General features: G+C 42.3%; 1 protein-coding gene across 2 annotated transcripts in view; it reads left to right on the plus strand.

Annotated features, from left to right (window-relative positions):
- Positions 1 to 13,877, plus strand: part of DSP (desmoplakin) — a 44,260-nt gene that overhangs the window by 7,949 nt on the left and 22,434 nt on the right. For both annotated transcript variants that reach the window (XM_045811534.2, XM_045811535.2), the window contains exons 2-6: positions 4,971 to 5,073; positions 7,132 to 7,280; positions 8,029 to 8,203; positions 11,643 to 11,771; positions 12,711 to 12,761. In XM_045811534.2, coding sequence (XP_045667490.1) covers positions 4,971 to 5,073; positions 7,132 to 7,280; positions 8,029 to 8,203; positions 11,643 to 11,771; positions 12,711 to 12,761 — 607 coding nt within the window. The remainder of the gene's footprint in view (positions 1 to 4,970; positions 5,074 to 7,131; positions 7,281 to 8,028; positions 8,204 to 11,642; positions 11,772 to 12,710; positions 12,762 to 13,877) is intronic.

Here is a 13,877-nt window from a genome sequence, read left to right on the forward strand (position 1 = left end):
CCATTGTTCTATGAACCTGAACACATAAAAAGACAGAAAATGCCAATTCTGGTACCCATTCAGGACCCTCGGTTGACGGAATGAACAAAAGAAAGGCAAGAGATTAAGATGGTGGCAGAGAGAGAGAAAGGGAGAGAGAGGAAGGAAGAAAAGAAGGAATTCAATAGGAGAGAAAGTATATTCCCAAAAAGAAATACACAATTAGTTGTCATGGGCCACGTGTGTAATGAACAGTACAGATTATTATAAAATGACTTTTAAAAACAAAAAGTAAATATTAAAAAAAATTTACCCTGTAATGCTGCATGCCTCTGTCCAAAATACTTGTCTTGTAGTTTTTTCCTATAATATTCTTGGCAATAGGTGTTAAACTAATGTCTTATAATAGCTAATTTTGAAGTCTTATTTTTTAAGAGAAGAAAGTTACTTGGCAATAGTAAAATAAAACATAGAAAGCCCTGGTATTGTTCACATATTTGTGTGCTCTGTCCTTAAAATTTGGATTAAAATCCAGAACGCGTTTTCCTTTTAGCCATTGTTGAAGGGATCTTTATGTAAACTGCTAGGCCCATTACTTGTTTAAACAAGTTTTAGAATGAATTTTTTAAAAAAATGTTTGTGCAGGCAGGTTCTTTGTTGGATGAACCGCTTGCCTTTGTAAATTTAAAGATAAAATCCAGAATTTCAGAACAGTTAAAAACTTTTGAGAACAAGTGTTATTTTTTCTAGGACAGCTATGAATTTTAGTTTAGAAGTTAATATTTTTTTATTGATTTGCCCCAAGTGAGTTTTGTTTTCTTGTGGGCCTTTTCTTTTCTTTCTTTTTTCTTTTCTTTTTTTTTTACATGACATCTTTCATCTTCCATGTCACTGAAATGGGATTTAAAACGTGAACCTTGAGCTTCTTAGTTCAATTCCCACCACGGTTTAAAATCTCTGCACCCCAACACCTATACGTACCAGTATTGAAAAGTTCTTTGAGGCCAGGGATTTTTAAAATCTTTCTATGCTTGTTAAACAAGTACATTTATTTAAAAATGAGTTCTTCATGGGGCCCCTGGGTGGCTCAGTTGTTAAGCATCTGCCTTCAGCTCAGGGCCTGATCTCAGAGTCCTGGGATCAAGCCCCGCATCAGGCTCCCTGCTCCGCTGGGAGCCTGCTTCTTCCTCTCCTACTCCCCCTGCTTGTGTTCCCTCTCTCGCTGGCTGTCTCTCTCTCTGTCAAATAAATAAGTAAAATTAAAAAACAATTATTTCTTCACCTATGCTAGAATCTTTAAAAATTATTTCTTCACCTATGCTAGAATCTTGCATTTTCCCAGTCACTGTAGGAACTGAAGAGGAAACCTCACGGCCACGAGACAGAACAGACTTTTATATTATTCTCAGTAGGAGTGAGTTCGTTTGGTAGTTCCATGAAGAGTGAGCTAAAGAAATCTTAGGTATCATCAGGCCTAACGGATGAGAAAACCCAGGTCTAGACATTTCTGATATTAAAAAAAAAAAGTTCTGGAATTGTTATGTGGTCAATAAAAAATATGGCCGGACTCAAAAAGTTTTGAATGGTGCACAACTGTAAAAAAAAAAAAAAAAAAAGCCGGCTCTCCTGGCTGTCATGCTGGAGAATCCAGCACTACACAAGGCTGAGTGACGCCAGACCGACTCCATGAGTCACAATCCTTTTGCCGGCACTGCCTCCTTGATTTAAGCACAGCCACTTCTACGTGGATCCTCCCTTGGGCCAAAGACACTCAAACTGAACGTGAAAGCGGATTCTCTTTTCCCCAGTCACCAAACCCCAGTGGGTCCGAGTCTCCCTTCCTCTGTCTGGTTTTGACGGACCGACCTGTTAGGAAAAGTGTACACCTGGGTCCCTTTCTCACCTAGCTGTGTTTCCAAAGGTTGTTCTCGGCCACACCTCATACCGAAGTGAGATTCTTACAGGTGCAAGATGGGATGCATAGATCTTGCTTTAAGAGCCAGACAAAGTCTTGAGAAGTTGTGTGTCAGATGGAATTTGGTTAATCAGATCATATTTTCCTATAGACGAAGAGCAAGGCCAAAGATTCTTCATTACATTGTTCTAACACTTAGCTTTCCTTTTTTGTTGACCCTTAAAAGGATTAGATTTTTGTGCTTTTCTCTTTCCCGTAGAGTTGTTAATCTATTCACTTAACCGCCAAGCACACATACAGGGTGTTAGTGGATTTCTAGGGCATGTGCGGTGAACATAGGCAGGTCCTTTAGGGAAGCATGAAGAATCCTTTTTAGAATTGTCAGCAGCATATGAAGTTACCTGGGGTTTTTATTTTAAGTTCAGATGTACGTAGGGGAGAGGAAGCAGTTAAGATGGCATCTAAATTTATGGAGATGGCAACCACTCTCTAGACAAATGTCTTCTAAAAGTAGGAGGGAACAAAAAAAATGTAGAAAGCCCACCCGTATTTTAAGCCAACGTTTAACTTCCTCATCTCCCTTTTTGCTGGATATAGTTCATTTCTGTGTCATGTAACTAATAGTTGGATTCAAAGAAGCTGGTGAGTTTAATATTTTGCTGTCAAATGAATTTAGAATTTAGTGTCATAAACTCACTCTTAAAAAGACTTGTATGTACACTGTGGTCCATTCATTCACAGCTGAGTTGGCCTCCCTGCCTTTTTTTTTTTTTAATACATTTTTATTTTGGAATAATTTCACTTTTACAGAAAAGTTGCAAAGCTACTAGAGAGTTTTCATAACCCCTTCACCCAGTTTCCCCTATCAGCTCTGTCTCTCAGCTCATTTTGTGATACTTTTTACAATAGTACGAGTTATTAAGTCATTTAAGGGACTCTGACTTTCCATTGAGCTAAGAGATAGCCCTTTTATTTATATACTGGGGACCGGCTTTCTTTGTGGGAATCACTCTGTGAACCAGATTGCTGAAAACGATCACGAAATGCTTCCCAACAAAGTACTCTCATCCCCGTTCAAGAAAGAAAACAAAGATAATTACACAGGACCTTCCTAATTCCTTATCCATCCTAGGGTTCTAAATGAGCTTTCTGTATTTCCTATTTTTTTCCCTTTGTCTCTTGAATTTCTTTCCTGTGATTCTAAGGCAATTGGAATTTTGCGCAAGTTTTAACAACTGATGGAGCCCTGTTTACATCTCAGCGATGTAATGTGCCAGATTTCCTGTATAACTCTGCGTGGAAGGAAGAGAAGGCTGCATTCATGGGAGGTGAGGGGTCGGGCGTGCTGGTTTTGGTAGGTGGGCAGCTCGGGCAGCGCTCTGCCTGGGCCTGCCTGGAGGAGCCGTGTCATCATCTGGGAGTGGTTCCCAGGGAGAGCTTGGGTCCTCACCCACATACATCAGCTAGTGCTGGCTTGTTGAGGAGCCTTCCTTGCAGGGAGGGACGGCAAAGAGGTGGCAGGGAAAGTCCGCGCTTCTCCAGTGTGAAAAGATGCGGAAGCAGGCGCCGTGGGAGAAACTTCTTGCGATTTTACCCCATCTGTGCATGGCATAGCCTGGGTTTTACAACTCCCTCCCCCACCTTTTATTTAAAACAGTGAAAATCTTTCTTGATAGCACACACAGACACACCAGCCCCACACGCAGGTGCTGACCCAGGTAGGAGAAAGTGCAGTACACCCAGCAGGCGTCCAACAGTTCTATCTGCAGGTGCAGCCGGGCCTGGCTGTAGGGGCCTGGGGGCCTCTGGGGCCCGGTGAGGAACTCAGGTTTCAGCGTATTCAGGAGGCCTTTTCCTGAACATTAAACAATAGTTTAATATGCTTTAAATATCTCATAAACTAAGCTATAGGAGGCTGTGCCGTGGCATAATGTATCTTGGCAAATTAACAAGCAAGACTGTTTTTATTATACCTCGCTCTTCTTACTTCTATCTGGAACACATTACATTCCTGCAATCGCTTTCTTTAAAATATGGCACATCTACAGCACCACCTTTCTTTCAAGGTTTCTGCCGTGCAACTACCAGAAAAGTGTTTCGGGGCACCTGGGTGGCTCTGTCGGTTAAGCATCTGCCTTCGGCTCAGGTCATGATCCTGGGGTCCTGGGATCAAGCCCTGTGTTGGGCTCCCAGCTCGGCAGGGAGTCCACTTCTCCCTCTGCCCCTCTCCCCAGCTCATTCTCTGTCTCACTCTGTCTCAAACAAATAAAATCTTTAAAAAAAAAAGAAGTGTTTTATTTGAGATGTACATTTAGGTGATTATCATTGTAGAGAAAAATATTCCATAGGGTCACCTGGAAAGGAAGAGTGGCTTGTTTTTGCATTAAAGTTGTTTACCTTTCTCATCACTTTCCTGACATCATATTTATCATTATTGATTGCAGAAAATATTTTTGTACAGTAAGCTCGTCTCATGCCTCCTACTGTTTTCCTCAGCCAGACTCGCCAGTGAAACTTTCATGCTCTGGGTCTGATCCCGGGAGGTCCTCCCTTGGAGGGACTTGTGCAGATAATCCATATTGTGGATTATTGTGGGATGAAGCAGGAAAGGTGATAGATAAGCTGCTAGAAATGTGTTTTTACCACTCAAGGGACTATTTCTGGGTTGGATCTCAGACCTGGGGGAAAAAAAAACCTTTACTAATTATCAGGCTGATTAGTAAAACTGGAAAATGTTCTATAGATTAGCAAATGGTATTCAATCGGTTTTAAATGTCCCGATTTTGATAATTGTACTGTGGTTATATAATTGAGTGTCTTTATTCTTAGGAAACATTTGGCGTAAAAGTTTATGGTGATTTTCAAATGGTTCAGACGAGTGTATATATCCATCCGTAAATACACATACAGAGAGGGGAAGAGGGGGATAAAGGGCGCAGGTTAACAATTAGGGAAACTGGGTGAAGGGTCTACGGGAGTGTTTCTGTTGGATTTTTTGCAGCTTTTCTGAAAGTTTGAAATTATTTCGAAATGGGAAAAAAATTCATGCCTGCTTTTTTTGTGTTTGTTTCATCAGTCAAACCGGTACGATGTCCAGACACCAGAACCAGAACACCATCCAGGAACTTCTCCAGAACTGCTCGGATTGTCTGATGCGGGCAGAGCTGATCGTGCAGCCGGTGAGCTCGCTTGGCCTGCTCCGGCGTCAGCCGCACCTGGCTTCGTTCCCAGTTAGCAGCGACTTACCGACTTACCGTCCTGACCTGTGCTTCCTCAGTCACCCTCCTCCACATACATAGGGTTTAGAGACGATCTTTTTCAAAATGGACTAGAGAGGGATGTGTTTCTTCTTAACCTAGTCGTAATGTTGGTTTAACAGTGGGAGCCAGTGCTCGCCCAGGTTTTCCCCAACAAATGTTTACACTACAGATGGTCACCCTTTCGTTTGCAACAACCCCTCATTTATTATTATTTGTGTGATCACTGTAACGCTTTCTCTTCCTAAAAATGCAACCTGACGTGTATGTCATGGGATTGTACGGTACACCATCCATTTAAGAAGTTATTTTTTTTTCTTCAGGAGAAGTGACCATATTGTGAGAATAATTCTATTTGAGAAACAAGAAAGAAGGAAGGAAGGAAGGAAGGAAGGAAGGAAGGAAGGAAGGAAGGAAAGAAAGAAAGAAAGAAAGAAAGAAAAAAGAAAGAAAGAAAGAAAGAAAGAAAGAAAGAAAGAAAGAAAGAAGAAATATGCAATTGAAAATCGAGGAAAATGGTAGCATTTATGAAAGCCTCATGCTATTTCTGGATATTAGCTTAGGTTCTCATTGAAACAGGCTTAGAAGTCTTGGGCACTCTGATGTTGTATGTGTAAAGTTTTTATTTTAAAACACCGTAGCTGGCATTCGAACTTGCTGTGGGTTTGCTAAAAACAGACTAGAGAATGGTGGGGCTGTAGACTCCCCACGAAGGGGTTGAGTTCCAGTCTCCCGGATGCAGGCATTCATGTAGGGGTTAAACCTGGAATCTGGCCCATTACAAAGTACCCCTGTTGACTATAAAGAGGGATTTTAACTGAGTGAATTTTATGGGTTCTGTTTGGAGAATATCTTAACGTTCGAATTTCTCAATTTTAGAGATTTGGGTGGGTTCTGGTTTCTTTTACCCAGTTAAAAAAATCACTTTAGTCCGTGTAAAAGGATATTTGGGCCTCAGCAAACTAGCTTGGTTCTAGTTCTGGTGTTTTAAGTCTCTGATTTGTGATGCACTCCTCATCACAGAGCCGTGATTCCTTTACCTAAAGCAAAATGGGAGGATCCAGCGACTGAATATTGACACATACACACCCCGGACCTGGACACGATGTGTAGTGGCTGTGGAAACGTTTTACATGTGGTTCCAAAAATGTACATGGCATCGTGTTCTCAGTGTTTTTTTACTTACATGCACTGAAATGTAATAACGTCAGGGAAATGTAATGTATTTGCTACCATCTCTGGTAAAAGAAGGTTCGTTTGGCTGAAACCCAATTAAAGCAGCAAATGTAAAATTTTAGGGCAAGCTATATGGTCCTGAAGCAGCAGCCTTTTGCATGTGAAAAGAGGACGGTTTCCTTTTCTAAATCAATTTTTTAATTTAAAAATAATCATAGACTCACAAGAAGGTGTAAAAATAGTACAGAGAGCTCTTGTGTGCTTCACCCAACTTCCCCAATGGTGACATCTCATCTAGGGGTCATGCATCATCAAAAGTAGGAAATTGGCCCAAGAATTAGATAGCTTCCTTTTTAAGAACTGAAAAGCTATGTTCCTGTCGGACGGAGGAAAAGCTCAGTTTGTGTGTAAAAGACCTTATCCAGCATAATAGTGCAGTGTTCTTACCCCAGCAAAATTCCCATTGGCTGAACGTTCTTTATAAATATGGAAGATAGCATTTAACCCATTGAAGAAAGGGAAAGGTCAGTGTTCCGTAAATATGCTTTTAAAAGCCTAGTAAAAATTTAAAATACAGTCCACAAATTTCGCTTTGTGAATCCTCCTATATTTACCTACCTGTCTCAATTAATAAGGTCATTTCCAGTTAGGAATTTTTTGCAGTCGCCTGCAAAGCGGAAACTTACACTATTAAGTTAACAGCAGATTTTGCTTCCATTAACACAAGTGAAGCATTTCTCTCCAGCATGAACACGAAATGAAGCCTTCTCTCCACGTTTCCTTCATGTGAATTCTTTCCTTTAGGAACTGAAATACGGAGATGGAATACAGCTGGCTCGGAGCAGAGAATTGGATGAATGCTTTGCCCAGGCCAACGATCAGATGGAAATCACCGACAGCTTGATCAGAGAGATGCGACAGATGGGCCAGCCCTGTGATGCTTATCAAAAAAGGTATTGCCTTTACCACAGAGCACGAATGCAGGCGTTCCTCCCGAAGAAGAATGTCATACCCCCACTTAGCGCGATCCCACGGCCCAGATCTTCCCTTGAAGGGAGCAAAGCTACTCCAGGGGGAAGGCTTGCCTCAGTCAGTATTTTGTAGCTCCTGTGTACAAATTGACTAAAATCACGGCCTCCATCTTATGTGGAATCACAAAGCTGCCATGAAAAGAATTAAACAGACCCACCCAAAGGAGCGGGCTTGTATTGAAGGGTTGGGTCTGTTACCAGATGTTAACCAGACCTCCATCTGGGGAGCGGCAATGGCCTTTGACACTGCATTCGACTTTCAAGAGTCCAGTACCAAGCCAAGCTCACTTTCATGCATACAAAATGGGACTTGTAGAGTAGGAAAAGCAGTTTAAAGCAGAGACGGGTAGTCTTGATTTTGCTGTCATGGTCCCGGGGCCCTGGATACGAGGCAAATTCCCAGGGTGAAATTTAGGGGGAAAGCAGAAGGCGTTCCCAGGTTAGGCAATGCCAGCTACACTTTCTGTAATTTCAGGCTCTGAGCATCATAATTTTGAGGTTTTTGTATGTGATTGAGATTCAAGTCATGTGGTAAAGAATTCTTCAAATCAGACATTTGTGACCTCCATCCTGACAACAAAGGAGACTCAGAAAGGGGGACATTTGCCCAGAACGTGTGGTCATAGGCTGTTTTCCTGTAACAGTGCGATTGTTTTCTTTTTCTTTTCAGACTGCTTCAGCTCCAGGAGCAAATGCGAGCCCTTTATAAAGCCATCAGCGTCCCTCGAGTCCGAAGGGCCAGCTCCAAGGGTGGCGGAGGGTACACATGTCAGAGTGGCTCCGGGTGGGATGAATTCACCAAGCGTCTCACCAGTGAATGTCTGGGGTGGATGAGGCAGCAGAGGGTAAGCAGCTTCCAGATGAGGTTGGTTCGGGAATGTTCCAAGCCTGAGTGGGTCAGGTGTCTAGAACGTGGCAGGTCAGCCCCAGTGGTCTGGACACAGAGTGGTCTGGGATCTCCGCTGGTAGCAGAAACTTGCTGTTTTCCATATTTTCCTCATATATAATTTTTTTAAATTTTTTTAGTTTTTAGAGATTGAGAGGGTGTGTGCGTGCTCGTGAGCCAGTGGGGGGAGGGACAGAGGAACAGAGAGAGAGAGACAGAGAGAGAATCCTAAGCAGGCTCCATGCCCAGTGTGGAGCCCGATGTGGGGCTCGATCTCACAACCCTGAGATCATGACCTGAGCCAAAATCAAGAGTCGGATGTCTAACCAATAGAGCCACCCAGGTGCCCTGCCTCATATACAATTTAAATTGAAGGCTTCTATTTTGAAATAAATAAAAATTCAGACAGTTTTTTTCCCCCCTTCTCTTTTGTGGCTTAGGGAATGAACCTTATTGTTTTCTGGTCAAAACTTATCGCACAGGTAACATTTAACAGGTGTAATTTAATTAGCAGATTTTGAATATCTAGCTCTTACCATTCACAATCTGAAAATGTGTTGGAGTTTATGCGCTAAAAAAATTCATTTTTCCACCTGAGTGGTAAGTGACCTCATCTGTGTTACTGATAGGTACTTAAAAAAAATGTCGTGGAGTTTCATTTAAAATGTTAAATTGGAGGCGCTGGAAACACAGTAAAACTGGATATTCTGGTTTGGGCTCATCGGTTGCTTACCTTATATTTTTGAGGTATCAGTTGTTCTTGTGCAATCATTACATCACGGGTGTGGGAGGGGAGTGAAATAATGGCGGCCAAAGTATATACTGAGCCTTTCCCCACAACTGCAGTTTCTACAAAGCGTTTTCCCCTGCTAATTATTGTTTTGTTGTTTTATGTAGTCATTATGCCCTTTCATGAACAGGTGGCATTAGAAATATGCCATAATCACGTAGATGGGAATTGTATAATGAAAACCTAATGCTAGTGAACCATCCTTCTCTGGAGAAGGCGGACGTGCTAGATTGAAAAATTGTGCAGACGTCGTTTGTGACGCCATGTGGTTGTAAGAAGTGTTGGTCTTATTGCTTGTTGTTGGACCAGTTGAGCAGTGGTTCTAAAGTTTCTCAACCACTTAGGATTTTTTGTGTGTGTTCTTTCCTAAGTGGTGAGGGTTTATGGGTCTACACATTCATTCATGCAATCAGTTAAGCTTTTCTCCCCCTTGTTACAACGACTATGCAATCCTATTGCAGAAGGCCGGGCTTGTAGCAGAGAAAAGTCCGTTACTATCCCAGAAACCTAAATACAGTCCTATTTGCACGTTTTCAAATTCCCTTTTGATCTTGCAACACACGTCTTGAGCTTTTTATATGTATTGGCACCATACCAGAAAGTGAGTGTTCAAAAATTATGTTTCCTAGTCTTGAAAGTATTATTGAAGAAAAGAAGACGTGTACACTCACATGCCACATTTCTGTCCAGAGCAGTGTGGGGTTAATTGCTGTTTGAGCTGTAATAAAATCCTGCTCAGATAGGGCTGGGGGCGGGGCGGTGTCCAGTCCCTGTGGAATGGAGCCCTGAAAAGAAGGCTTGGCAGAGCGGATGGGGCTTGAACTACATCGTAAGTGATGTTAGGTGAGACAACCTTTGAACCAAATTACTTACGAAACATCAAATCCCTTAATTTCTTCTTAGTCAGTATGACAGTTACATAAAGGCACAGCTCATAATTGGTCATTTTCTGCATTCACGTCGGGTGTGGCTTTGTGAGACTCCTTTGTTGCGAAGGCTCAGCATTTTTTTTACTTTTGGAAAATGGCAGTATCTCGTGGACTCAGTTTTGTGTCGCGGCGGGGGAGTATGTTTTTAATAGGTGCCATTGATGAGTTTTGCACTTTCGATCAGCTGGCCCCCAGGGTTTCAAAGGGACTAAAAGTCGTTTTATCACTTGCTGCCCGTTTGCTCTGGGATTCTCTGGGGCCCTTTCCCTCTTATCCTTCTCCCCCCCCCCAGCATAGCCCACATTCTTTCTCACTCCCCAGGGACTGAGCTGCAGGCCCAGCGAGCTGATAAGGGAGCAGTGTCCCTCGCCACATGATCATAGGCAGTCACACATCTCCTGTGCCAGGCTTTTGTTTTGTTTCCCTGATTTGTGCTTCTCTTGATGGACAGGCCAGATACCGTACACCTGGCTGGTAATGAGGGGCGGGCTCGGGAGCCTGGTCATCTCATTAGCTTCCCAGTACACTCACTTGTTTCTGCTTGAAAGCCCAGGTGAGCCGAGGCAGAGAAAGGTCAAAGTCCTAGGCAACTTTCGGCAGTCTGGCTGAAATGGCTCCCGTCTCTGAAAGCTCGCCAAGTGTGTTAGGACGTGGATGTGGCTTAGAACAATGTGTGTTATGTTCTTGCTGCAATACCGGACTGGAATGTTTGCCCTTGGCATGTGTAAGAGATGACACAGGTGATTTGGAAATTTACATGAGCTCATGCAAAAGAAACATGAGATGACAGGCTTGTGGAATAGAACGCGTGATTCTTATTATGTGGCGTTCTTAAATTTGAGGTAGGGGAGACTCAAATTAGAAAGGCAGTCAGATTTAATTTTTAAAGAGCTCACATGAATCCACCGTCGTAATATTGCCAACATTAATTGAAATGAGCTTTGAGTACGCTCTATAGTAACTTCTCTTTGAAATGGGCTATAGGGAGTTGGGCATCCTGAAAGGTAATGGTAAATGCTAAATTTAAGAGTCGACAATTACAGGAATCAAAACAATTTAATGGAATAAACAATGAAAAATACGTTTAGGTCAGCTGTTTAGCTTGGGACATAGTACATGATTGAGCTTAATGAACTATTTCTGATGCACAGTTTAAAATGACTGAATCTAGAAACTTCTATCAGTGATTTCTAACATCGTGTCATATGTAGATATGCACACCTATTATACACACACATACACACACGTGCCATTTGTACCCAGGTAGATTTTTTTTTTTCTTCAGAGGATGTAATCTAGCTTTCAAGCATCTCATTCCTGCATCATCTCCCCTTAGCCGTGTTGAGCTGGGGTTCAACAAGCTGCAGAAGTTTTGGGCCAGCCCGTTCGCTGTTGGAGAATTCCAGACCTTTACACATTTTTTTTTTTGGTTTCAAAAATATTGAATATTTACATCTTCACTTTTATCTTTACACATTTTTTTTTGGTTTCAAAAAAACATTACACATTTACCTTTACACATTTTTTTTTTTGGTTTCAAAAATATTGAATATTTACATCTTCACTTTTATCTGAATGGAAGCCACGTATGTCCCTGGGTGCTCTGAGCCCTGATGCTGGGGGTAAGGTGAGTCAGAGGCAAAGGATCGGATGTGACCGGGCGGTCTTTCCCTCTGCAGGCGGAGATGGATATGGTGGCCTGGGGCGTGGACTTGGCCTCCGTGGAGCAGCACATCAACAGCCACAGGAGCCTCCACAATGCCATCGGGGACTACCGCTGGCAGCTGGACAAAATCAAGGCCGACCTGGTACTTGGAGATGTTTCGGTTTTAGAGTCTTGCATAAGCATACCAAAGGATTGTGTAGTTCCTCAATCCTGGGCAATTTTGTCTGAAACATTAGTCTAAGATTTCTTCCCCAATGGACTGGAAATTTCTAAGAATCCCGTTTCATAAATGGGGAAGTGGACTCGGACAGACCTAGTAGAGATTGTGTTAACTCTTAAGGAAGAGGGAAACAGAGGGCGAGGGGCGTACACACGTCGATGTGTGTGTACTTTGTACATGAGTACTTTTGGGGGTGGTAGGGTTTTGTGTTTTTGTTTTTTGTTTTATTTTTCAGAAAGCAGAGCATCCTTCAAATAGAGAAAGCACAGCAATCATAGAGTTTTGTGTGTTTGGAGAATGCTTTCCTATGTGTCTCTTTCTGACACTTTTCCTTTGCTGAAAGGACTGACTTGAAGCGGGGTCAAGAATGGCAGCATGAAATAATCACCCGGTTTTAAGTGCCTGGCTCCCGCCAGATCTCCATGCATTTAAATCCCTCACTTTTTTTTTTTTACTTAGATCAGAGATACTCATCCTCACTTCTGCCTTTTTTCTCCCATTCCTTTTATCCATTGAGTATGTGACCAAATTTCTCCCTCTTTCTCTAAGATCTGGGGAGTCCTAAATTGTATCGTCAAACAACATTTTTTAAACAAGTGAGTCCTTAAGTGACAGTGATCAGCCCTTTACATTGTAGAGATGATGCCACCAGGCTGGGGCCGGGGAGGGGGCGGTGGTTGCCTTCAAATCCAGCTGGGCAAAGGTCCCCGCATGTAAAAGTTTTTATAGAGCAAATACTTCTTTTTACCGAGTGGTCTGAAGTCATTATCTGACACAAACGAGGTTTAGAAGGGCTGTCGTTTGTATACACACCCACAAGGGGAATTAAATTTTAATCACTCACTGTTTGTCTTCTTCCAGCGTGAGAAATCTGCGATCTACCAGTTGGAGGAGGAGTATGAAAACCTGCTGGTAAGCTGACTTATTTCTGACATCTCTGTGTTCAGTTCGTTCCGTTTCATTAACATGGAGCGCGCCTATGTGTGAGGCACCTAAGGAGCGTGGGCGTACCTGGAAATACACTCAGGGCTTGTGATGCGACTTTCACTTCTACTGCTGGGTTTCCTTTAGAAGTTTTAGAAGATCGTTTTCTGAAGGCAGTACCCAGTGCTGTTCTGTCTGTAGGTTGAGTGTCCCGTGGATAGCACCTCTTTTAAATGCCTGCAGTTAAAGAAATAAAGCTTATCCACTTTTGAATTGTAGCCTTTTTATGAAATATAAGCAAAAATAAGACTTGTTTTCCCCAGACAGAGGTTTCTTAGACCATCATCACCATTTTATGACAAAGTGGAAATCAATTCACTGGTCTGGTAAGAAGAAGAGCTATGGCATTTTTTTTTTTTTTTTTTTGGCCTTTCTGGATCACCTATCTTCACCTTTTCAGTATTTCCTTGTTGGTAGGGATCCATTTTATTTATTTATTTATTTTAGAGATTTATTTATTTTTTTAAATAAAGAGAGACAGAGAGAGAGAGAGAGAGCCTGAGTTGGGGGAGAGGCAGGAGGAGAGGGAGAGAGAGAAGCTTCAAGCGGACTCCCCACTGAGCACGGAACCTGACCCGGAACTTGATCCCAGGACCCTGAGATCATGACCCCAGCTGAAATCAAGAGTCAGACACTCAACTGACTCAGCCACCCAGGCGCCCCAGCAGTGATCCTTTTTAAATTATGTGGCTAGCTGTGACACAACTGTCCAGTTAGGTCTGGGTGTGACTGACGGTACCTTGAATTTTTGGGGTGCAGAAGAGGTCAGGAAAAACTTGATTTATCTTTTGAAGATCCTAATTCTCCCTTTGTAATCTAAAACTAATTATTGAACCCAGACATCAGTGTCTGAATCAAGACCTTTTGAATTAGGCTGTTCCATTGAATCTAAAATTGCTCTGTGTTCATCATAAGTTTGGATGGGACTTTTTTACATACTAGGTGGTCAGTGAACATTTTACTGATTCATGTGACTTATTATTATTATTATTATTTTTGTAAAAGGGACCACACAGACTTATGTCTGGAATCTGCAGAGAGCAC

This window comes from Ursus americanus, chromosome 32, assembly GCF_024610735.1.
Source record: "Ursus americanus isolate L20-20 chromosome 32, mUrsAme1.1.p, whole genome shotgun sequence".
In the NCBI taxonomy this organism is placed as follows: Eukaryota; Metazoa; Chordata; class Mammalia; order Carnivora; family Ursidae; genus Ursus; species Ursus americanus.